The sequence below is a fragment of the Macrotis lagotis genome, chromosome 8, assembly GCF_037893015.1.
Source record: "Macrotis lagotis isolate mMagLag1 chromosome 8, bilby.v1.9.chrom.fasta, whole genome shotgun sequence".
Lineage (NCBI taxonomy): Eukaryota > Metazoa > Chordata > Mammalia > Peramelemorphia > Peramelidae > Macrotis > Macrotis lagotis.
This window is the reverse complement of record NC_133665.1, coordinates 59,068,458-59,093,439: the sequence shown is the minus strand read 5'-3', so window position 1 is coordinate 59,093,439 and position 24,982 is coordinate 59,068,458. Positions and strand designations below refer to the sequence as shown.

Below are 24,982 nucleotides of genomic sequence, written 5' to 3'. Positions count from 1 at the left end.
AGCAGGGTGATCATTGGGTGTCTGGGGCCGGATTTGGACCCGGGTGCTCCTGGCTCAAGGGCCAATGCTCTGTCTGCCACCCAGCCACCCCTACTATTATTACTATTTTATTTTATTTTGGGTCTTTTTTTTTCTTCTTTTTGATTTTTGCAGGGCAGTGGGGATTGGGTGGCTTGCATGTCACATGGCTGGGTGATTATTGGGTTTACGAGGCTGGATATGGACTCGGGTGCTAGTGGCTCCAGGGCTGGTGCTTCATCCAATGCGCCACCTGGCCATACCTACAATTATTACTATTATTTTTTTTAATTTTAATTTTTTTCTCCCCCCTTTACTTTTTTGCCCAAGCAAGTCTATCTATATTCATGGGGGAGAGGTATTTTGTTTACTTGTAAACAAGTATATTTTATTAATGTAAAGAAAAACATTTGTACAAAATGAGAATAAAAAATAAATTAAAAAAATAAATACTATATATTATCCAATAGATCATTGATAAAAAAAAAGAATCTGCAAGGTTGAAATTCAACTAGAAGGAATGAATATACCTGTTTGTCCCAACTCCTTCTGTAATGGGTTCATTCACTGATTGACTCCTTAACAACCCCAAGTATTTACTTCTCTCAGGTAAATTCTAACCACAGGATGCTACTAATCAGGAGACCTCCAAAAGGGGAAAGTGGGGGAGGGGAGAAAAGATGTGACTTATTACAGATGAAAGGGGGGAGATAAAGGATCATGTATCTAAAATGTTAGCTTTTTAACCCCAATGAAACCCCACCACCACCAAGGAGCTTTTAATAATCAAAAGGTCAAGGAGAGGGAGGATAATTACAAAGTTAACTATAATATAGTAAAAAGTGAGATAGGGTTTCTAGGTATTATAGTGGATAGAGCAATGAATCTGAAGTCAGGAAGACTAATCTTCCTGGATTCAAATCTGGTCTCAGATACTTATTAGCTTTGTGATTCTGGGTAAGTCACTCAATCCTGTTTGCCTCAGTTTCTTTATCTGTAAAATGAGCCAGAGAAGGAAATGGCAAACCATTACAGTATCTTTGCCAAGAAAACTCCAAATGGGATCATAAAGAACAAGACACAACTGAAAAAAGACTGAACAACACATAAGAGATCTAGACAACGCATTATAATAAATCTGAGAGGAAGTCTTGATATAATTAAAAGACCAGGGGGCGGCTAGGTGGCACAGTGGATAAAGCACTGGCCCTGGATTCAGGAGTACCTGAGTTCAAATGTGACCTCAGACACTTAATAATTACCTAGCTGTGTGGCCTTGGGCAAGCCACTTAACCCCATTGCCTTGCAAAAAAAAAAAAAAAAGACCAGTGGATCCAAAGATCAAGTCTATTCTTTGCTGGTTTTAAACAAATCCCTTCCCCTCTAGGTTTTCCCATCTGTAAAATGAGAATGTGGAATAAATATATAGGTCTAGGTATTGACCCATTTACATCTTCCTGAGGATTAATGACTAAATCCTAATATTAGAGTGTTCCATTGGACTTGGGGGCCTTCCTGGATCTCTTTTACATGGATGGAGCATACTGGAATACATTGATTATACCATACTCTCCCTGGATGATCAGTCCATCTCTTTTTTTATTACACAGGCACTGATGACTTCCATTATAAAGCTTCTTCTGTTCAGTTCTTTGTTAGATATGCATGACATGTTACTAATGAGCTTATTAATGCTCATCATTATACCTCTATATCACCCTTTGTATGATTCTCAATTTTTTATTCTTGAAACTATTAAAAATGTCTTGGAAAATAATGTTAAAAGAGATGGACTTTTGTTTCAGGTGAAAATTGGGCCCATTGAGAGTAGTAGGTAATTTCCTAACAACAATCCAACTTGCTCTCTCATATTCAGTTCTAATCTACCAAACTGAGTTTTTTGAACCCAGGTACTCCTGACTCCAAGGCCAGTGATTTATCCACTACGCCACCTAGCCACCCCAAATTTTAGGATCTTTTTTTTTCTTAGTTTTTTTGCAAGGCAATGGAGTTAAGTGCCTTGCCCAAGGCCACACAGCTAGGTAATTATTAAGTGTCTGAGACCGGATTTGAATCCAGGTACTCCTAACTCCAGGGCCAGTGCTCTAGCCGCTGTGCCACCTAGCCGCCCCTAAAACTGAGTTTTTTGATATAAAATTCTGACTTTGCCACTCCTATACCCAAGTATCTTCAGTAGCTCCTCATTGTCTGCTGGAGAAAGTCTAGACTCCTCAGTCCGATATTCCAAACCCTTCAAGTCTGTATTAATTATTGTCATTTTCCAGGCATTTTTCAATTGTGCCCTACTCTTTATGATCCAATTTGGTTTTTCTTGGCAGAGACACTGGAGTGGTTTACCATTTCCTTCTCCAACTCATTTTACAGATGAGGAAACTGAAGCAAACAGGGTTACATGACTTGTCCAGGGCACACAGCCATTAAGTGCCTGAGGCCAGATTTAAGCTCAGAAAAATGAGTCTTCCTGACTCCAACTCTAGTGCGTTATTTACTGTAACACCTAGCTGTACCTTATGTACTGTACCTAATTATCTACTTCCTTTTCCAACCATATCTATTATAGCCCCCATATATAAACTTTATGCTCTAGACAAATTGGACAAGGGTAGACTTCACCAAATTGCCAAAGCGGTCCTTGCGTGACACTAAAAAGATCAATGGCCTTTGATCTAGGGCAACCTCCTGGCATTGCAGAGAAGAGACCAGAGATCTAAAGGGATGAATTATTCCTGAGCTCATACAGTCAGTAATAAAGCTTGAACGCAAGCTCAGAACCTGTTTTTAGGGTTTGGTTTGATTCTTCTGCACAGCATTGGTATGGCTGCTCCCTCAGTTTCTAACATTTTCCAGCACTGAAATCTCCTTCATCTGGATCTTTCCTCTGGTGCCTTCCCATCTAGCTATTCCTTCTCATTTGTTCAGTCATCCCCAGCTAGTTCTCATGTAGAATGGCATGGCCATATCTATAACCCAATTAATTGCTGTTACATGGAGCTATCAATCATTCAATCAAAAAAGGGTGTATAAAGCACTTACTGTGTACCACATACTGGGCTTGGTGCTGAAGATATAAAGAAAAGCAAATACAATCACTGTCCTTAAGGAGCTTACATTCTAATGAGAGAGACAACATGTAAAACCAGATCTGTATTAGATATAGACAGAGAGATGGCAAGCAGTCCTAGAGTGGAAGGGGTTAGCACCTGGGAGGAATGTGGAAAGATTGGTTGACAATTAAATCTGCCTAGACCTCTTAGGAAAACTTTTTTTCCCCTTTATATATCCCTTCTCTGACATACTAGAAAGATTAAACTAAACCACATTCCTGAATAGAATTATCTTTGTTGAATATTCTAGGTCAGAGATCAGGAGAATGGAAAACTTGATCACACTGTTTAGGAGGAACAAGAGGAATGGGAACAACTCTAGACAGACAGAGTAGTTCTATGGGTTTGGAGTCTGATCATTGGGAGGATGGAAGGATTGCAGATGAAGGGGGAAAAAAAAGAAAAGAGACATTTCAGAGGTTGACTCTGATTCTTGGTGAATAAGAAAGACTTGGTAGGCATAGTGGAGAAGGTATGATTAGACAAGAGCTCAGGAGGCCACAAGTAGAGTGATATGGCAGTCAAAAAAACTAATGATAATCTTAGTTTGCAGAATGATGAAGGTGACAGAAGGTGACAGATCCCCTTACTTCTCTTCTGGAGCTCCAATAATGCTTGGAGGGACCTGGAATAACCAGTAGTAATTACCATTCATCAGAAATGCAATGTATATTGAAGGATACTGTATTTGGATTCAGAGGACCTAGCTTCAAATCTTCCTTTCTGTGTGACCTTTCTGGGTGACATTTTACTTTTGTGGCCTCAGTTTTCTTCTCTGTAAAATAAAGGGTTTAGGAAAGATGATGTATCAGGATCCTGTGATCCTAAAAGGTTCAGCCTGGTTATCATATCCCCTCCATATTTAATGATCCATATTTCCATCACCCATTCAGGTCTATACTTTCTGGGTATTGGGGGAATGAGAGAGGATTGAGAGTCTGGGGATCCTTCTTCACCCATAAGGTGAGGGGAGAAAGGTAGGTAATCTTCTAAGGTTCCTTCCAGCTCTAATTCCCATGAACCTGAAAAAAAGGACTCAAGGAAGCCAGAACTCTACCTGAAGTTCCCACTTCTAAAGGCTCTTTCTCCTTTTGGAAACTCTAGAGACCTAATTAGGTCTAGATAATTGCATTAACTGACTAATTAAGAGAGTGCTGATCCTGAGCAAAAGGGCCTGTGGGTGCAGACCTCAGCAAGTCTGGGACAGGCAAAGAGGGCTGGGACATTTCACTAGAGTCTCCTGGAAGGCTCTGAAGGTCATTCTAGCCCAGGGGCCTGACAGGTGCAGAATGGAGGAGGGAAGATAGGCAAGCCAAGGAGGTCCCTATGGTCTGGGATTCACTCCAATCTGCAGCTTTGCTTGGGTTGTCCCCAGTTTCTGGAATGTCCTCCTCCCTTTCTGCCTCTCCAAGTCCTTCAAGAACAATCCAAGTCCCACCTTCTTTCTCCAGGAAGCATGGAAAGGAATTCTGAGTCTTCTCCAGCCTATAGCCATCTCTCTCATTAATTTTGGATTGCCTACAATCCTTCCCTATATGTGTAGCATGATGCTATTAGATGGTTTCAAGAGTATGTGTCTTCTGTTCCCAAATAAACTTCAGGCTCCCACTTGGCTCAAAGTTCTGGTTTCCTCTTAAGTCTCCCTTACTTAGGATTTGGAGTCAATAGTACCTTAGAACTTATATTACTATGAAAGGACCAAAGAGCAATACCTGGCTGACGAGAAGATGTGGACATTCAATCCACCTAGTCATCTTTCCACCCATCTTGTTGCCACTCCACTTCACTGCCTTGTCTAGACAAGATTTCAAAAAATGCCCCAGGTCCTGGGATAATCAGTCCATTCAGTTTTGGAATGCATCCTGGGTAGGGCTATCTTAATTGGTGAGTGAGTACAAATTCAAATCTCTATACCTGAAGTATATGGAATCACTTCCCTGGTATCACTTCATGGTCTTCTTTGAGAATGAAGGACAAATATCATCACTGTATCTAAATACCTCTTGGTGTCTCTGTCTCTGTTGGTCTGTCTCCTTCTCTATAGTTTTCTATATCTAAGTGGCTCCAGACAACTAAACCAGACCATATTTCACATCTCATGTCCAGCCTGGTTGACTGCCACCAGTCCTGCTAGTCTGAACATAATATCATCTTTTTTTATCTCTTCTTGCTCTGGTTGTAGTACTCCAACATATTTATCATTCTGCCATTATTAATGGAAAGAACATAGTAATAAATTGTCCTATACGTTAGTTTACCATCCCTGCAATTCTACAGATACTCCCTTTCCTGGTTACAACTTTAATAGATATGTTGTTTCTACTTCTTAGAATATATTGTCCTTGAAGGCAGGGATTATTTCACTTTTTGTTATTTCTATATCCAATTGTTAAGCACTGGCAAATGCTGGCAAATAATAAACATTTAATAAATCTATTTTCATTCACTTATTCACTTAGTCTAAGGGCTCTTAACTTGGGTTCCATAAACTTGGATTTATAAAAAAAATTGATAACTATATTTTAATATAAATTTTCTCCATAATGTATATTTTATTTTATGCATTCAGAAATATTATTATGAGAAGCAGTCCATAGGTTTTACCTGTGTGAAAAAGAACCACCACACAAAAGTTAAAAATTCCTGTTCTAATTTGACTTTCTCAGTTGAGGATATCTGAGGCTTAGAAAGCTGAAGCATTTTAAGCATCAGTTGACAAAAGACTGAGGTTCAGATAAATGTCTTGTTCAAGGTCACATGGTCAGTTGTGTTATAGCTAAGACTCAAAGCCAGATCCTCTGGCTTCAAGTCATTGAGAGCCAATTAGATTCCTTAATCCAGCCCTTTCATTTGACAGATAAAGAATCTGAGGCTCAGTACAGTGGAATGACTTGTCCAAAGTCACACATATTTGGTAAGTGGAGAGCCAGGTCTCAAACTCTGCCTGGCTCGATAGACCTCCTTGCCAGTCTGTCCTGAGTGGGAATCTTGCTAAGACTTTGGGTCTATTAAAGTAGAAAACAATAGTGAAGCTGGAAGCAGTCAAATCTTAAGGGGACTTAGTAGGATCATGTATTTGAAACTATTGGAAAGTTATCTCACCCAACTGAGCACTTAACAGATGAAGAAACTAAGTCTCAGAAGACAAAATCTAAACCTCTGACTTCAGAGAAATTGTTCTTTCCAACTTGTATTTTATATATATATTTTTTTAGGAAAGAAAAAAAAAAAGCTTGCCAGGAATGTAAACTTCCGGCAGGCCTGGGGCTGAGCCGAGGTTGCTGGTCTGTCTGTCTGGGAAGGATTCCCACCTGGAGGCTTGGAGCCAGCCAGGCCCTCCTTCCGCTGCCTTTGGGGGCAGGTGGTTAATTCCCGTCATGTGGCGGTGTCTCAGCCTCAACAGTGTTTACAATCCCCTGTCCCCACTGATTAAACGCTCTGCAGGCAAAAGCCACGTTTGGCTTTTGTTGTTGTTAAGAAGCAACTCATTTAAAATAGTAATTAGCCTCTCACACAGAGAGCTCCCCAATGCAGTCTCTGCCCCAGCAGCGCCACACAGGTCTGTAGGGAGATGGCTCCTCTCCAGCTCTAGCGCCATCTCCTGTCCCCTTTGGATCCAGTACCCTCCTGTTTAAAGACACCCCCAGAGGGCAAGACCAGGCCCTTCCCACATAGGAGAGTGGTTATTCCCAGGTCCTCAGCTTCCAGCCAGCTGTTCTCTGGCTCAGTCTATAGGCTTCTCCCTTCCTCCCAGTTTGATTTGTGTAGACTGTGCTTCCTCACCTCCTCTAGTAAATGTGGGATCTTCTGGATTAGGAAGTCCCTTCTAATAATACAGATCAAATCCTGTCCCCCATCCCCACCCTGTGATAGCCTATCTCGTGGGATCCTTCTCCAAGTCCTTCCTGGAATTTGCCTTGTATCCTTAAGCCCTGCCCAAAATTTGCCACCCAGTCTCCCAGGGACCTTCCTTCCTTTTGTCTGACTTTACCAGGAGTGCTCTGAGCTGTTTACCAATTGCCCTTTACTCTTGCCCCATTCTTTTATGCTTATTCAAATCCTGCCCATCCTTCAAGGTCCACTTCAAATCCTAACACCTTCCAGGGATCCCACCTTGATTACTCAAGAAATACTACCACCTATGCATACTGGAGACAGATAGGCAGAACCCTGGTCTTTTCCCATCTGATTCTCAGGATAGCTGATTTTTCAAAGAAGACCATGACATCAGGGAGGTGATGCCATGACAAGCAAGTGAATTGGATCTGAGTGAGGGGGTGTTGTGCTAAGTCACCAGCCTCACTTTCTCCTCTGGAGCCATCAGGGTCTAGTGGCCAGATATGAATCAGGATGACTGGTGATGGGCCCTGGATGTGAGATAATCAAGATTAAGCGACTTGCTTGAGGTTTGGGCTTAATTTCTGGCTCCTTATTAGCTATGTGACCTTGGTCAAGTTACTTCACTAATCTGAATCTCACTAGTCTCTGCTCTCAAGTGGTGATAAAAATAGTTGTGCTGCATCCATCAGAGGATGAATGATCTGTAAACTGTGAAGCTCTGTTTAGCATGTGAGCTATCATTATCCCTCCAGCTCACAAAGATTTCTCTCTTCTCTGAACTCTAGAAATGACATTTAGAGTCTGAGTGACATACTCTAGCCCTTGATCACCCACGATCAAGACTTGGCCTTTAACTGTCCCATGTCTGAATCTTCTCTTAGGGAAACTTCTTGGGGGCTCTCTGTGGGTAGAGGACTAGACTCTTCCTATCTGGTGCCCAGTGTAGTTGAGCAGGGACAAGCCAATTCAGTATGGATAGAATAAATGACCAGAGTGGCTGATCAAGGACTGGGTCAGGTAAGAAAAGGTGATAGCTCACCAATCAGAGCCTAAGGTCCCTAGTTCCTTTAATACATGATAGAGTTTCCTGTCCTTTCATTATCTTGACTGCATTTATTCGTGGATGCTCTAGATATCAGTTACCTTGCCAAATGTCATATCCAGAATAGAATACAACACTCTAGACCCTATTTGACCAAGGCAGAAGAGCAGTATTCCCTGCTTTGTCTCAGACACTATTTGTTGTTGCTCAGTCCTTTGTGACCCCCATTGGGATTTTCATGGCAAAGATATTAAAGTGGTTTGCCACTTCCTTCTCCAGTTCATTTTACAGATGAGGAAACTGAGGCAGACAGGGTGAAGTGACTTACCTAGGTTTATATAGATAGCTAGTAAATGTTTGAGCCTCCGATGCCAGATTTGGGTTTGTTTTTTTTTTAGGTTTTTGCAAGGCAAATGGAGTTAAGTGGCTTGCCCAGGGCCACACAGCTAGGTAATTATTAAGTGTCTGAGACCGCATTTGAACCCAGATACTCCTGACTCCAGGGCCGGTGCTTTATCCACTGCATCACCTAGCCACCCTCCCCCGCCCAGGCCAGGTTTGAACTCAATAAAATGAGTCTTCTTGACTTCAGACCTCGAACACTATCCGATTCAATACCTAACTGTCCTTGGGATATCATGCTTCTGTTAATTTAGTTTAAGATGGTATTAACTTCTCTGGTTGCCAGGCCACTGTTCTGATTCCTTATTAGTTTTGTTGTCCACTAAAATTCCAAGGCATTTTTGGCACAAGCTTTAGTCTCACTGAATCTCCTCCATTCTGTGCTTCAGTGGTTGATTTTTTGATTCCAAGCCTAGCACTTTGCGTTTATCCTTATTAAAATTTATCTTATTAGATTTAACCTATTCTTCTAACCCAAGGAGATATTTTTGGATCCTATTATCCAGTGGGTTGGCTATCCATCCCTCCCAGCTTCTGTAAATTTGACAAGTATGCCAACCATTCCTTCATTCAAGTCATTGATAAAAAATTTTGAACAGTACAGGGCCAAGGATAGAAATCCCTGGGGCTTTCTACTCCCTCCAGGTTGACATCGATCTGCTAATCACCACTCTTTGGATCTAGTCATTCAATCAGTTCTGAATTCACTTAACAACTATCATCCAGCCCACATCTCTCCATCCTGTCGACAGGGATGTCAGGAGAGACTTTGACAAAGGCCTAGCTGACAGCCAGGTTGGTATACTATGTCTATAGCTTTTTCTCAGGAGGGAAACCTTTCCCTTTGGGGGCCATCCTTTCATGGGGCTATATCTCTAAATATCTATGGCTTGGGGGCTGAGGGAATTTGAACTTTGCTATTCCATTGGCATTATAAAGTGAATCTGGGAAAAAGAACTGTGGCCCTTAGTCCTAATGATCATTTGTTTTCCAGTGGTAAGGATACCTGGATTTAGGTCTCTCTCCTTCCCAACATACTCTTTATCTAGCAGCAAGGAGCTGGGGAGAAATAATAGGCTTTGTTTATTTGTTTATTTGTTTTTAAGGAGATGGTAAGTAGACCAGGATAGATCCCTCTAGTTAGGACACAAACAAGAGCAAACAACTTTGTGCTTTACTAATTTGTGAATTCCTTTACTTAGTTAAGAAAGCCAGATTGTGATCTTCTGAAATTCAAGGTCCTTTGGGAATTGTGTAGCTCCCCCAGGTACCAACCTAGGGTCTTTCAGTAAATACTTAATAAATGTTTGGTATTAAATATATCAAACATTTATTATTAATTATTTACTATTTTCACAATTATTCTTAAGGTATCTAGTAGAATGAATTTGTTAAATTATCAATTATAATAAATTTATTATTACTGATGTTTGAATTTTAAAACCATTTAAGTGCATTATAGTATAGCGTTTCCCTTCCTAGAAATGTTTCCCCAACTCAGCACTCACTGGTTGCAAGTTGGGTTTTTTTATGAGCTTTCAGTGAAGTTATCTTTAATAATGAGCCACAATTACCTTAAAGCAATAGCACTCATCAAGATGGCATGATAAGAACTATAGCTCTACAATAGTACCCCCCCATAAACTTAAGGCATACTCCCCCACAAATGTGCTCATTGTCTGAGGAAAGAATAGGCACAGATTTAGAATATGCTGGTAGTGAGAACCATGGAGGCAATTCATACCTCTGATGCTGGTGGGCTCTAATATGCTTTTTCTTTTCCTGATGCTCTACTTTGGGTGCAACATTTCTGTTTGACTAGTCACTCAGTCAGATTTTCTGGACTGCTTTCTCTCCAAATGTCATCTCCTAATTGCTAGGGCTAATTTCTCCCCTAGAAATTATAAATGACTCTCTTCTCTGCTGCCAAGAGTCATGTTCCTTAAAGGTCTTTCTTGTCCCAATTCTTTCTCTTTGTCTCTCTGCCTTATCTCTTTTTCTCTTTTTCTCTCTGTCTCTCTCTGTCTCTGTCTCTCTGTCTCTGTCTCCATCTGTCTCTGTCTATCTCTCTCTCTCTCTCTCTCAGTCCCTTTCCCTCCTTCCTAAATGCAATGTGTTTACTGGGTGAGTAGCTCTGTTGCAAGAAATTCACCCCACCCCAGAAGAGGAGGGACTCCTACTTCACAAAGCTACTTCCTGCCTCAAATGTCTCTGCTGCCTCCAGGGCTGGCAAGTTTATTTTTTTAAAGGCCACCAGGGACATGGCCAATCTTTGGCAAGCTTCCCTTCCAATTCCATCAGGGAAGCTTTTTCACACTTCCTTAAGGGATAATGGGACATAGAGAGTCTTTGTATTACACTGTTTAATTCATTAACACTTGGTTACTTCAGTGAATATATATATCAACTGGTGTCGGGAGAGCCCCCCCTTTCCACATAGCACATATATGTGTGTGTGTGTGTGTATAAGCATATGCATATTAATTTATTGCCCAATTTGGTCTCCATGGGATGAATCAGAAGAAGGGGTTTCTTCCTCACCAGGGCAGAGGAATGAGGTAATAACTCTAACTAATAGTCACTAAACCCACCACGAGGACAGCAATATCATGGCAGTCCCCTAAATGCTAGAGAAATTCTTAGAAATAAAAATGCCTTGACAACCAGGTTCTATCTACATTCATACTTCCTTATATGCCTTTATATATCTAGGTGAAAGTAGGGAGTAGGAAATTCAGGGATATTTCTAGCAGGCAAGTCTGTTTAGTGAAGCAGCAAAGAAAGCTACCTGAGACATATGTCAGGCAAGTTGAACCCCTGTCAAAACCTCAATCACCAACCTCCCTTAAGACATGGACAGAGAGCTCAGAACCTTAAGTCCAGGGATCTTTCCAATCATGTTCCCTTCAAACCACTAGTTCTGCTTTTAGTCAGGCCTCTGCAGTCATCATCAAGAACAACCCATTATCCTCACCACTACTAATACCACCTGCTGACCAACCACTATTGATGGTTGGAAAATCCCTAAAGTCCCAGGAAAAACAGTACCCCCTTCCATACTACTGGCCCTGCTTCCGCACCTCCATAGCTACAATCTCATGGAGAGGGGGCAGGCCATTCCCACCAGCTACTACCCTAATCCAGGAGTTTAGGATGAAGCAGGTGAAGCAGGAGGTGGCATGAGTCAGGCAAGACAACCCACTGTCACCATCTAGACCACCATTTGACAACCTTTCTGACCACAATGGATATAGTCCTGTAGTATAAGAACTAGGGGATAGCAGTAACCCCAAGACCACTGGCCCTGCTTCCAATCCAGTTCCCCATCAAGGAACCAACCCTTATAACAAGTGTTTCTGCAGGTGCTGCAGCATGCTACAACCTTATCCCCAAAACAACTGCAACTACTAAAAACCTAGGAAAGAAAGTTCTTTGCCACCCAAAATACTTTGGTACTATCAAATAACATCAAAAATAGATTTAGTTGGGTTCTCCCCCCCATGAAAATGACTTTAAAGAAGATAATTACCACCTGCTTTGTTGTTCTACCCAAATGATCATAGAGTCTTTCCATCCAATTTGCAACTAAAACTTTTTGTGTCATTTCTCATTAGATATCTACTGAAATGTAAGCTTTTTGATAGCAGAGATTGTCTAGCTTTTCTATTTGTGATCCTTAAACTTTGCATAGTTCTTTGTACTTAGAATGCACTTAATAATTTTTTTCTTTTCATTCCTTCCTTTTTTCCTACCTTCATTTTTTTTTTTTTTTAGGGTTTTGCAAGGCAATGGGGTTAAGTGGCTTGCCCAAGGCCACACAACTAGGTAATAAGTGTCTGAGGCTGCATTTGAACTCAGGTCCTCCTGACTCCAGGGCCAGTGCTCTATCCACTGTGCCACCTAGCTGCCCCCTTAATTCATTCTTAAAGGTATATCTAGGACCATTCAACATTCTATGTCAAGATTCTAATACTTGATGACTAGATATTTATAAAGAAAAAGTGTAATTACATCAGTCCAGAGCCATAACTAGATTGGAGACAAATTGGCATTTCTCAAATGCATTTGACATGGAAGAGTATACCTCTCCCCACCTTGAGGAAAACTGGAATCCCCAACCACCACATGCCTACCCTTAAAGTCCTCAAAGGAGCATTCAATTGTCCGGCAGTACTACCAGGGTCCTTTAGTCAAGGGTCTTTCTCTCAGAACCACTTCCCCATCTCTGTGTGTGTGTGTGTGTGTGTGTGTGTGTGTGTGTGTGTGTGTGTTGGGGGGTGGGCAGTGAGAGCCAGATTGCTCCTTTCCCATTGCAACTATACCCAAGATGCAGCTGTCCTCTGAGTGTGTCTTGTACTATATCTTCTTTCTCAATTGAATTTGTCTTTTAGTAGTTACAGCTAATTATGGCTTTCTACCAGTCATTTTCCAAGAAGGGAGACACTATGGTAGGTATCCTGAAGTTTCAAAACAAAGGATAATCATTCCACACTCCTGAGACTCTGTGAGTGTGTGTGTGTGTGTGTGTGTGTGTGTGTGTGTGTGTGTGTGTGTGTGTGTGATGGGGACAGGTAGGCCAGCCACCCTTTGGGGATGGGAATGTGGAGAAGTTCCTGAGGGAGGGATGCCATGGAAACAAAGCTCTGGAGGTGGTCGCCTTGGAGTTGTTCAGTGACCCATCTATGGACCACAAGCCAGAGAACTCCTTGCATGCTGGTTCACTGGGCAAATTCTGCAGATGTAGGAAAGAGATGGGGAGCAGTCAGAAAAAGGGCAGGAGATTGGGAGGGAGAAAGTCATGGTTTACACTGGGAGGCTGAGGAGGAGACTGAGTGGTGCAGGGGAAGGCCAGGGTCAGGTGAGGCAAAGGAGGGACAGGAGATGGTACTGGGAGGCGTGGGGAGGGATATGGAGGAAAGGGGAGAGGGAAACAGGGAAGGAAGGGGGTGAGGGAAGTTGGGAAGCACGGGGAGAAGGATGAGGAGACAGAGGCAAGGGACACGGAGAGTAGAGAAAGGAGGCTGTGGGGAGGAGAAGGAAAATAAGAATGGAGAAGAGTGAGGCAAGGGGAAAGGAGAAACGATGGAACCGGACCATGGGGAGAGTGCACTGGGAGGAGGAGGCAGGGGAACAGGACGGGAAAGAGGGGCGAGGGACAGGTAGTAAAAGAGGGAAGGGAGGAGACGGGAGAAGGGACAGCGGATGGCTGCGGGAGGGGCGACCGTGAAGGCTTGGACGAAAACTCGCGGCGGGGGGGGGGACGGGGGACGAGGCCCCAAAGGAGGCGGGAGGGGTAAAAAGGCTCCCGCAGGGTCCCCAAGTTCAAACCCAAGTGAAAAGTCCTCGCGACAGGGCTGCTCTAAGAAGCGGTCTCATCCGCCTCTAGAAGCTTCCGCGGGCCCCTCCTTAGCACCCCCCCCCCAGAGTCGCTCAGCCGGTCCTGTGCTGGACCCGAGCTGGACCCGAGCTGGACCCGGACTCGGACCGGAAAATTACACCTGGGCACGTCCAGGCCCTTCTGGGAGGGTGAATAGGGGCGCCTCCGCCAACCGTGCCCCAGAAGCAGTCGGGGCATCCCCTCACCCAGGGCTCCGGCCACGGCTCCCGGCCTTAGGGACTCTGCCTCCAACACACAGACACACGCGCGCACACACAAGCACACGCACACACAGCCACACTCACAGACACACGCACAAACACAGACACACACAGACACACGCGCGCACACACACTCACACAGACACGCACACGCAGCCACACTCACAGACACACGCACAAACACAGACACACACAGACACACGCGCGCGCACACACACTCACACAGACACGCACACGCAGCCACACGCACACAGACACACGCGCACACACAGACACAGACACACGCGCGCACACACTCACACAGACACGCACACGCAGCCACACGCACACAGACACACGCACAAACACAGACACAAACACACACAGACACGCGCGCGCACACACACTCACAGACACGCACACGCAGCCACACGCACAAACACAGACACACACAGACACACGCGCGCACACACACTCACACAGACACGCACACGCAGCCACGCGCACACACAGACACACGCGCGCACACAGACACAGACACACGCGCGCACACACTCACACAGACACACGCACAGACACACGCGCACACACAGACAGGCACACGCGCGCACACACACTCACACAGACACGCACACGCACACACAGCCACACTCACACAGACGCACACAGACACAGCCACGCGCACATAGACACACACGCACGCACACACAGACACAGACACGCACACAGCCACACGCATACACACACGCGCACACAGACACGCACACACGTCCCGGCCTGAGTGGGAAGGAGGGATGGAGTTAGCGGGGCCGGGGGCTCAGCACGCGAGGGCCCTGGGGAACGATTCGGGCGCGGGACGCGGGGGCACCGGACTTCGGGGCAGCTTGCCCGGGAGCCGGCTCCGGGCTGCGGGGAGCGGAGGCCCCGTGAGCTGCGGGGCGGCCCTCCCAGAAGGGGGTCCCCGGCCTGGGCCGGGCGGGGCGGCGCATCCTCGCGTGCCCAGGCCGCCCGGGCTTGCAGGGTCGGAGCGGCGGCGGCGGCGGCGCGGGCGGGGCGGGGGCGGGGCGCGGCGGGCGGGGGCGGGTCCCGGGCCCCTCCCCGGCCGCGCCCCCTCCCCCGCCCCGCCGCCTCCGCCCGGGCCGGCCGGCCCCGCGCAGAAGCCCAGACGCCCGCCCGGCGGAGGGAGCGCGGCCCGGGCCGGGATGCTGGCCCCGCGCGGCGCTCCACGGCCGCGGCTCCGGGCTCCGGCCGCCCCGAGGCCCCATGGGACGTAGCGGCGGCGGCGGCGGGGAGGGCGGCGGCGCGGGGGGCGCGGGCCCGGGGCTGCGGGCGCACCTCGGGGCGCTGCTCCGCGCGCCGCCCCGCGCGCCGCTGCTGCTCTCCGTGCTGCTGCTCGGCACCTACTTCTTCTACTGCCTGTCGGGCCCCTGCGCCGCGGCCCGCCCCCCGCCGCCGCCCGCCGCGCCCCCGGCCACCCGCCCGCCGCCGCCGCCGTCCTGGGCGCCGCGGCCCGGACGGCCCCTGCCCGCCGCGGCCGCCGTCCCCCCGGGGCCGGGCCGAGCGCGCGGCGGGGCCGGGGCCGGGGCCGGGGCCGGGGCCGGGGCCGGGGCCGCGCGGAGCCCGGGGCTGCCCCTGGCCAGCAGCTTCGGCAGCCGGCGCTTCCCGCAGGCGCTCATCGTGGGCGTGAAGAAGGGCGGCACGCGCGCCCTGCTGGAGTTCCTGCGGGTGCACCCCGACGTCCGCGCGCTCGGCGCCGAGCCCCACTTCTTCGACAGGTGCTACGGCAAGGGGCTGGCCTGGTACAGGTAGGCGCCCGCCGCCGCGGCTCGCCCGCCCGGGACCCCCCGCCCCTCCTTGGCCGCTTCAGGGGCGCCGGGGAGGGTCTCGCCCTCGCGCCACTCTCCACCCCCCTCTAATTTGGGAAGAGGAGAGCCCAGACCGGCCTCCGCCCCAGCCCCGGCGACGCCTTGGAGCAGCTCTCAGAGTCCGCCCGCAGAAGCAGGGCGCCCCGAGACCCCGTCCCGCCGGCTCAGGTCCCCCAGAGGGAAAATGCCTCTTCCCGGGAGGCAGGAGGAACTGTCGGGGGGACCGTGGCCCGGGACCCAATGGTGGGAAACAGGGCAACGGCACCACTTCGGCCGATTCGGGCTTTGGTTGGGGGGTAGGGTGGGGGAACCCCGGAAACCACTTAAAGTCTAACTTAGGAGAATTAGTTAGGGATGTAGTCTCCGGAGCCTGCCACCCCCTAGCTTTGGGGGAGCCCAGAGAAGGTCGCTGATGATGGGAGAGGGAGAGGAGTGAGTAAGGGGCTGGAGGGGAGCATGACAGCAACCTTTCAGATGGGGACCAAAACGGTTTCTAAGCAAAAGCAATCAAGACTGGAGAGGTAGAAGGAGCTCCCTTTTGCTTTTATGTCGAGTCGATGACCAGAACTGGATGTTGTGAGTTTTTAATTTGTTTTTAAAGTTAGGGTAAGAGCCTGGCTGAGGCTTTCGGGATGGTAGGGGATGGAGATGGGCTTTCATATCTCGGAGTGGCACAAACATGTTTTCTATTAGTCGGAAAACCCCCACATGCAGAACGCCAATAGTCTGCCGGGTTGCTAACTGACAAAATGACTGGTCAGGAGTTGCCTGGCTCGGGGGGAAAGTGGAGTTAGAATGGGTACTGAAATGGGGGGGGGGGGTTGGAGTTTTCAAGTGGCAGCTCCGCCACTTACGACCTGCTTGGGTTTGGATAAATCACGTAATCTCTCTGGGCAGTAATTACAATTCCTGTTATAACGTGAGAGAGTTTTACCAGACGATCTGTAGTTCTGTGCTCTTGGATCGGGTGAATCTTCCTGTTTGGCTGTTACTGTATCCACTGTATCTTTGCCGCTGGCCCGTTTCTGGGACAAGGGAGCTACCGAAAGGGACAGTCTTCCCATGACTGGAGTCTTAACTCACCCTAATAGGGAAGACATTATGTTTGAGAAAGCGAATAGACTCACAAAACTTAAAAAACCTTCCCTCTTGTGCTGAGCCTGCAGGGAGCCGCCCTCCCGGTTTGCCAGCTCCCTGGGATTCAGGCTTTGTGAAATACGAAGACAGGCAATTCTAGAGGTTTCAAGGTCCGAATGGATTTGGGAGGGATGTTTGGGAAATGAATCTTCTTTCTATTTACTGCTAACAAGCTCCATCAGGGCACTGGGACCTTGTTTGGGGGGGCAGAAATGAACTTGATGTTGTAAGAACGATTTGAGTACACAGATTGCTAGTGCTTTAGCAGTCCCTTTTCTCTTCTCACTCTCTTTTTTCCCCTAGAAGAGGGATGTGGGGCAATATTACTATGGCACGAGATCAAATCTCTGTCTCATGGCAGTTAGCAGGAAAGGGTCCCACAACTCCCCTGCAGACTCCTTTGACACAAATTAAGGACTGTTACTGGAAGAAGCAGCTGGTCCTGCATTGAATCAATGAGTTTATATGGTACTGGAACTAATGCTACAGAAATGACTGGTCTGTGGTTGTTGACCCTAGCCTGGGCTGGCTAACTGGGAATCTGGCCCCCTACTTTCCTGGTTTCCAACCCCAGATCTAGATGTTAAGTACATAATACATAATCCTAAAACCTGCACAAGTCAGGAGAGAAGAATTTTGGGGAATACAGGGAGTAGTGTCACAGATGTAATGCATCCTTGGGAAGGACTCAGAAGGTAACTTGGTATAGTAAGAAAGAAGAGTGGAGTTGGCATCAAGATAACCTGGGTTTGAATTCTAGATCTACTTCCACCTACTTTTGAGGAGGCCTTGGGTATTTCATTTATCTGAGCCTCAAGTTTCTTATATGTAAAATGAGTAGGTTGAACTAGATGGTTTCTAAGATTCCTTCCAGCTCTCATTTCTGTGATAAGCTTATTGACTGGTGTTTTAATTAACAGGAAAGAGGTAGGTAGAGTGTCTGACTATCTGACATTCTTAGACTAGAGATATTTGGTTTTTCTCCTTTTCTCTGCTTTAGTTTAGAAATGTGTGTGTGTGTGTGTGTGTGTGTGTGTGTGTGTGTGTGTGTGTGTGTTTATCTCTGTTTTTCTGTCTGTCTATCAGTCTGTCTGTTTTGGGAAGGCTACAGCAGCCAGGCTTGATTATTCTGAATGTTGGGGCCCAACCCACAGAGTGAAGTGAATTAAGGGTTTGGGGGGTATGTGTGTGTGTGTGTGTGTGTGTGTGTGTGTGTGTGTGTGTATCCATGTATCCCGGTGAGCCCCACTCCAATTACAGGGTTACTCCATTAGCTTCAGGATTTAGTGTTATTGGCAGTTGGAAAGTGGAATTAAGGAGATGCCTCCAGGAGGGAGGGAAACTGAACCTTGTGATCTCTCAGATGGAGGCTCAGACATTGTAGACATTCTGGTGTCCATCTCTATTGCTGTTATCTCCTGGTTATCCTAGGCTTTAATAGTGTACTGCTTATCTGCCAAGAAACACCATGATCTAGGTGAGAGTCATCTCTCTGAGAACAGGGCTACCCTATTTGGGGGGGGGGGAGGTTTATCTTGGAGGTTGGTTCATCTTACTGATGATTGGATTCATAACCATGAAGGTGGTTCGTACATGTCTTACACTTTGCAGTTTACAAAATGCTTTCCTCACAACAACTTTCTGAGCTTGGGGTATATATCTCCTCATTGTTTCCATTTTATAAATGAAGATGTAAGCACATCTTGAGAATTAGGATGGTTTCTTTTCTTTTTTAATTGTTGTATTTCTAGAATCAAGCATATAGTAGATTTGATTGAAAAAATTAAGACTTAGAGGAGAAGTTAAATGACTTCTCGATAATCACACAGTTGTCTTTTCATTCTAACAGTTCAGCCCAGTTTCCCTCTGGTGCCTGGCGGCTCCTCTGCTGATCCATGTGGGCCTGGTAATGAATATGCTTTGTGCATGGGTTAGACCCATTTCCTTGCTGTTGAATGTAAACTCCTAGAGGTCAGGAAAGACTTCATTTGAATGCACTGTGCCTTGCACTTGGTCTGTGTTTGTGAAAAGTTTGTTGAGCTGAATGGAGTTGAAAGCATTTCTGATGATAATTACCCTGAGAGGCCCAATGAGGCTCCCTTTTGAGCTTTCCAGCCCAAGCTTGGAAGGAGGCTATGGGTGGTAGAAAGCTCTCTGAATAGGGAGACAGGGTATCCTAGTTGCAGTTTTGCTTCACTCTGTGACCCTGGGCTAGTCAATTCCCCTCTGGGTTTCTGTCTCCCTTTATAGCAGAGTAGGAATCTGGACCAGATGATCTTTAAGGTCCCTTCCAACTCTGACAGTCTGATTTGTAGATTGTCTGCCCTCCTTCCTCCCTTTCTCCTCTCCCCCCAAGATAAATGACTGTAGTCCCCCCCCCCTTAACCCGTTAGTCCTTGAGTTGATACTGATAGTGATATAGAAGTCTTTTTTTTTTTATGGTTCCAGGTTCATGTATCACAGCCCAATCAATCTCTTCAGGGGTGTCCCTGAGCAGGGGCCTCTCTGGGACTTCTTCTAGGCGGAAGAGAGGGTCAGAGGAGACAGTTTTTAGCTTGCAGGAAGCAGGTATGTCTGTTCAGCAGGGAACAGTTATATTTTCCTCAGCATTCTTAGTGGTCTGTGTTCATGGGAAGAGTCAGTTCTCAGAATTAAACTGGGCTTCCCTGGAACTGGGAAAGTTTGGTAATAAGTATTTCTGCTTGAAGATACCGATCTTGGGAAGTCTTTTTTATTTAAATTCAAATTTTTATTCACTTGTGAATTCTCTCCTTCTCTCTGTCCCCTTCCCCCATCAATTGAGAAAGCTAGAAAAAACAAAACCGTTACAAATATGTATAGTCATGCAAAACAAATTCTTGGGGAGCCTTTTATGTAGGGTAGGTAAAACCATGTTGCCTCTGCATAATGAAGAGATAGTTCCTAAGAAACAAAGCCCCTCTATAGACATTCTAGACTTCCAGAGTGGCAGATCTGGGAGGGTCCTTTGGGGTCATCTGGTCCAATTCCCCCAGTTTAGAGATGGCAAAACTGAAAAGGGGATAGAGGTCACACCAAAAATGAAAGATAGTTGGAAATAGAACTTCCAGTCCTAGCCTCTAAATCTCTCCCAGGAGGTCCCTGTTTTATCCAGAGGTACTGATATTCCCTATACCTTCCTCTCCCTCCTCCTCTTCTTCCTTTTCTTCCTCCTCCTCCTCTTACCCACCCCCCATCAAACAGATTCTATTTCAGCCTTGGTGCCATATAGTTGTAAGGGACCTCAAAGACCCTCTAATCCAACCTTCTTATTTTACAGATGAAAAAACTGACACTCAGAGGTCAAGTGGCTTACCTAAGGTAGTAATTAATTAGGAAAGGGAGGATAGAAACTTGGCCCCTGACTCCTCTTTCAAGAATTAGCATAAAACTGGAGGTCATTTGAAGAGGGACAAGAAGAGAGTAGTTGGGACTCACAAACAAGAGTGAGGAGTTGCTACCTCTTGCCTATAGATGGATGGACATCTCTGAAATTGCTGCCACTATCCTGTTGGTTCAAGTGAAGAAATCCCAACCTGCCAGCTTTGGCAAGTCAGTCAGTAGAAAGAGACTGGGCCAGGCCCACATTTATTGATTGAAACACAGTGTCAGTAACCACTTGGGCCCCCCAGGGATTGGTCCTGTCTCTAATGATCTTTGTCCCATTCTAAAATAATCCTGTTGTCTCTCCAGGTCATTTCTTCCCCTTGAAGTTAAGAACATCTCAATGGCTGGCTGTCCTAATTTCCAAAAAGTCCTGGCTAGTCTAATAGGGTCTTTAGATGCCTGAGCTAAAGTGGATTTTGCTACTTAGCTCTACCCAGGAATCCTGAAGCAAATAATTATAGCTGCTCACTCTGAGAAGGAAGTAGGATAGAGCAGGAAGCTATGGGGAAGCCTGAATGTTAATTGGAGCCCATATTTAAAAGCTTATTACTGACCTTTGAGAAGTTTTGGGTGGGGATTGAGAACTTGGCTAATGAAAGGGTTGAGCAAAGGCGCCCTAATACCAGGGTTTAGCCCTAAAACAGTTTTCAAAGAGCCCTTAGAATCTGCCTGCCTCACCCTGCTGCCTTGCTGGGAGCCATTTGGAAGGGTAGCTTGCCTTGGACGGGGTTGCCTTACCCAGGAAGGAAGGTCCTTAGGGTGAGAGGGTAGGGCCACCAACTAGGGCTCAGCCTTAGAGTTGAGGAAGGGAATGGAGACCATTTCTTTAGAGCCTCCAAGAAGTTTGTCTTGCTTCTGTTTGAGTGGGGAGAATAGAAGTATGTGTGATTGTGGGTATGTAAGGGTGTGAAGGTGTTGTGTGGGTGGATTTTTTTTTCTTAATGTGTTTATATGGGTCTGTGAGTTCATAGTGGGGTGTTTGTATATGAGTGTGAATGTCCTTGTTGGCAGGAATGGTGTTTGTGGTTGGAAAAGTGTAGGTTTTTAGTGTGTTCAACAGACTTGAGATATTTTCACCTTGTAATAATAATAATAATACCTAGTATTTATATAGTGGTTTATATTGAAGTTTGCCAAGTACTCTGTATGTATTATTTCATTTTATCCTCAGAGAGGCGGTGAATGGAAGGGGCAGAACAGTTGTGAGATTAAGAGACTTCCCCAAGGTTACCCAATGAGATTTGAACTCAGGTCTTTGGGACTACAAAATGAAAATTGTATCTATCATGCCACCTAGCTGCCTCTTGGGGGAGAAGCAGCCATTCGATAGACTGGAAGTAAATGGAATAGGTTAGACAGAGAACAGAGAGCAAAAGCTGCAGAGACCTAAGTTCTTGGGTTTATCTGCACTGACTGGCAGTTCCTCCTTATCTACTTTTCTGCCTGATAGACTCTCTTCTATTCTATGCTGTCTTCGAATTAGCCTTTTTCTGAGCCCAATCTACCTGGTGTGGATGTTCCCATAGGGTAAATGATGGGCAGAGTTTTGCCAGAGTGGCAGACGTGATAGGAAACCTCCAAGTCCCTGGAGGCCAATCTTGTGCATCTGTCTACAACCTGCAGCATCAGGGTCAGACCCAAGAGGGTCATGGAGAATCCAAACTTCAGGGAATTGATGAGGGGGAGAAAGAGAATTGCATTAATATAGTCACTAGTCACTGGGGTCTTATTAGTAATCAGCATGCATTAGTCTGCAGGGAACAGACATGTGACCTCATTAAATGCCCCTACTGATGACCAGGGCTTTATTGATTCATTGAGTAGTCTGGAGGTCATTCCTGTCCCTCCTTCCCCGATTCAGCCCACATAGAAGAATCTGGATTCTGGAGGCAGCCTTCTGTGAATACTTCTTATACAGACGGGGTACCTGAGAATGCCATGGGCCTGGCTACAAATTGGAGAATATATGTATGTACGTGTGGAACGTATGACTCCCATACATTGGCTCACAGTGCTCCTCCGAGCACACGCCTGTGGCTGCTGCCTGCTCTGAAGTCACCATTGTAATCTGCTCTGTGACCCTTGGCTAATTGGAACAGCTTCAGAGGGGGCAGCTGTTGAGTGAGGCGGGGTGGGGGGGGGGATGGCCCCCCAGGGAGCAATCCTTCTGGATGGGCACCATATGGTAGAGCCACTGGCCTGCATGCAACAGAGATAGCCCTGGGCTCTCTCTCTCTTCACAGCAGTTAGTTACAACCCTTGAGACCTTTAGGGAAGGGGACTTGGATTAGGGGAGGGGGACAGGGATGAGGGGGGAGAGACCGAGAGAGTCTCAGGTACTCAGTAGGTCATCGGTGGAGAGGAGGACTCTCCATCCACAAGTCCTTGAATATTAGTCCCTAGTCCCCTGCCTAAAGGACAAACTTCCCCTCTCATTCCTCGCTTCCCCTTCCTACCCCCCACCCCCATCCCTTCCCGGGGAACTGCTTTTTTTGTGTGCAGTGACCTTCCCTCCATCCTTCTTTCTGTCCTTTCATTTTGGTTATTCAGAGCTTCTGGGGGTGGGGAACAGAGTGGGGTTCCTTAGGCCTCCAGCCCAGCTTGTGGGGGCAGGGCTTTCTACTTAGAGAAGGGACTAGAGTATATTGAATTCAGGCTGGACTAGGGGGTGGAAAGCTGCCCTCCCCTCTCCTCCCTCCCCCCTCCCATGTCCTCACCCAAAGACCATTTTCCCTCTTCTCTCCTTTTTTCTCCCTGCTGTCCCTGACCCCAAAACTAGAAAGAAGGGGAGGGGCAGGGTGACAACACTGTGGACATTAACCGGGCTCTAGAAGGGTGGTTATGGGTTGACATCTCGGAGGCTCTCTTTTCCTTTTTAGCCTCAAATTAAGTCAGTCCCCAACTCCTCCAGGTTGGACACAAAGGCTCCTGGAGTCCTGCCAGAAAGGACCTGTCATCCCCAAACACTGAGGGGGATAGTGGAGTTGGCCTGAGGCCAAGTGAGGTCTTTGACCGAGTGGGGCACCTATAACTTGCTAATCCAATTTACCTGAAGTTCTTTTGCAGTGCTTATAGAGTAGATTTTGTACTCTAAATAGTATGATTGGATAATTCACAGTGGAGGAGGGGATAGGAGAGTACCCTCCCTTTCTGTTGCTTTGTTCCCTGAAATACAAGCCACACCCCTCTAGGGGGACCTTATGCAGATGCAACTCCTCTGGTATTATAGGGTTTTCTTTGCTATTCAAGTCTCTCTTGGAGTCTCAGCCCAAAAGCCCAGGCTAGGGGGGGGAGGGGAGATGATGGGGGAGACAGGGCTATTTATCTGTAATGAGGATGGTAATCCAGGTCCCACCCACATCCCAGGGTTCCCTTCCATCCCTGGGATAAGGGCCATTTGTTAAAATGGTATTCATTACTGTGGTCCCAGAGTTAACTGAGTGGGGATCCAGGGGCTATATCCCTATTGGACCCTCCTACTGTTGGTACCTACAGAGTGATGTAAGAAAGCTGTTGGAATCGGGGGATTGAATCTCGGCTCTGCTATTTATTAGCTGTATGACACTGGGCAAGTCGATTTACCTCTGAGGGCTTCACTTTGTTCATATGTAAAATGAGGAGTTTGGGACTAGATCTCTAGGGTCTCTTTGAGCTATAGCTATCTGTGAGCCTTTTGAGGGAGGGATCCTCCATTCTACTGCCTGTCTGGGTAACTTATCTGGACGGTCAGGCGAGACTGAGGGAGCAGTTGGTCGCCTGGGGCTTGATGAAAGCCACAGGGAAATGTATACCAGATGTGGATCAGCAGAGATAATTTGTTAGACAATTTGTAAGATGCTGGTTGTAGGGGGGTGTGGTTCCCTCTCAGTCCCCTGGACTCAGACCCTGGCCCCCTCCCCAAAGGGGAAGAGAGAGGCCTGTGGAGCAGGACTGGGGGAAGGTACCTGCTAAGGAGACCAGGAATCTTAGGCAAAAATTTCTGTTCTGCTTCTGTCTATCCTCCACAAACAGGTAACCCTATTTACAATGGTGTGAGGTGTGATAGAAGATGACTGCCCCTTTTGCCTTTTCTCCTAGTCCAAAGAAGTCTCTTAACTGGGCCCCTAGCTGGGGAGGTTACACAAAAGGTACCTGGAATGCTCTTGAGATTGGTCAGGATTAGCTGTGTCCATCTTCAGTTTGCTGCCCACTGCAGATACCCCCTAAGGGATGGAGGAGGCCCAGGTTTGAATTAAGAGTCCTTTTCTGAATACCTAAAAGAGGGGGTGGCTAGGTGGCACAGTGGATGGAGCACCGGCCTTGGAGTCAGGAATACCTGAGTTCAAATCCTCAGACACTTTATAATTACCTAGCTGTGTGGCCTTGGGCAAGTCACTTAACCCCATTTGCCTTGCAAAAACCTAAAAAAAAAAATCTGAATACCTAAAAGAAAGAAGACCAAGGACCAGCATGCATCTGATAAGAATACTGGAAACTTTTTTTAAAGTAGTTTTTAAGATTTCCAGAATATTTGGAGTATTATCACAACACTAAATGTTTGTTTTGTTTTTGTAAGGGGTTAAGTGACTTGC

General features: G+C 46.6%; 1 protein-coding gene across 1 annotated transcript in view; it reads left to right on the top strand.

The window, feature by feature from the left end:
• The first annotated feature begins 15,267 nt into the window (after nt 1-15,267).
• Nucleotides 15,268-24,982, top strand: part of HS3ST6 (heparan sulfate-glucosamine 3-sulfotransferase 6) — a 32,308-nt gene continuing 22,593 nt past the window's right edge. The window contains exon 1 of the mRNA XM_074197209.1: nt 15,268-15,809. Within this exon, the coding sequence (XP_074053310.1) occupies nt 15,268-15,809 (542 nt within the window). The remainder of the gene's footprint in view (nt 15,810-24,982) is intronic.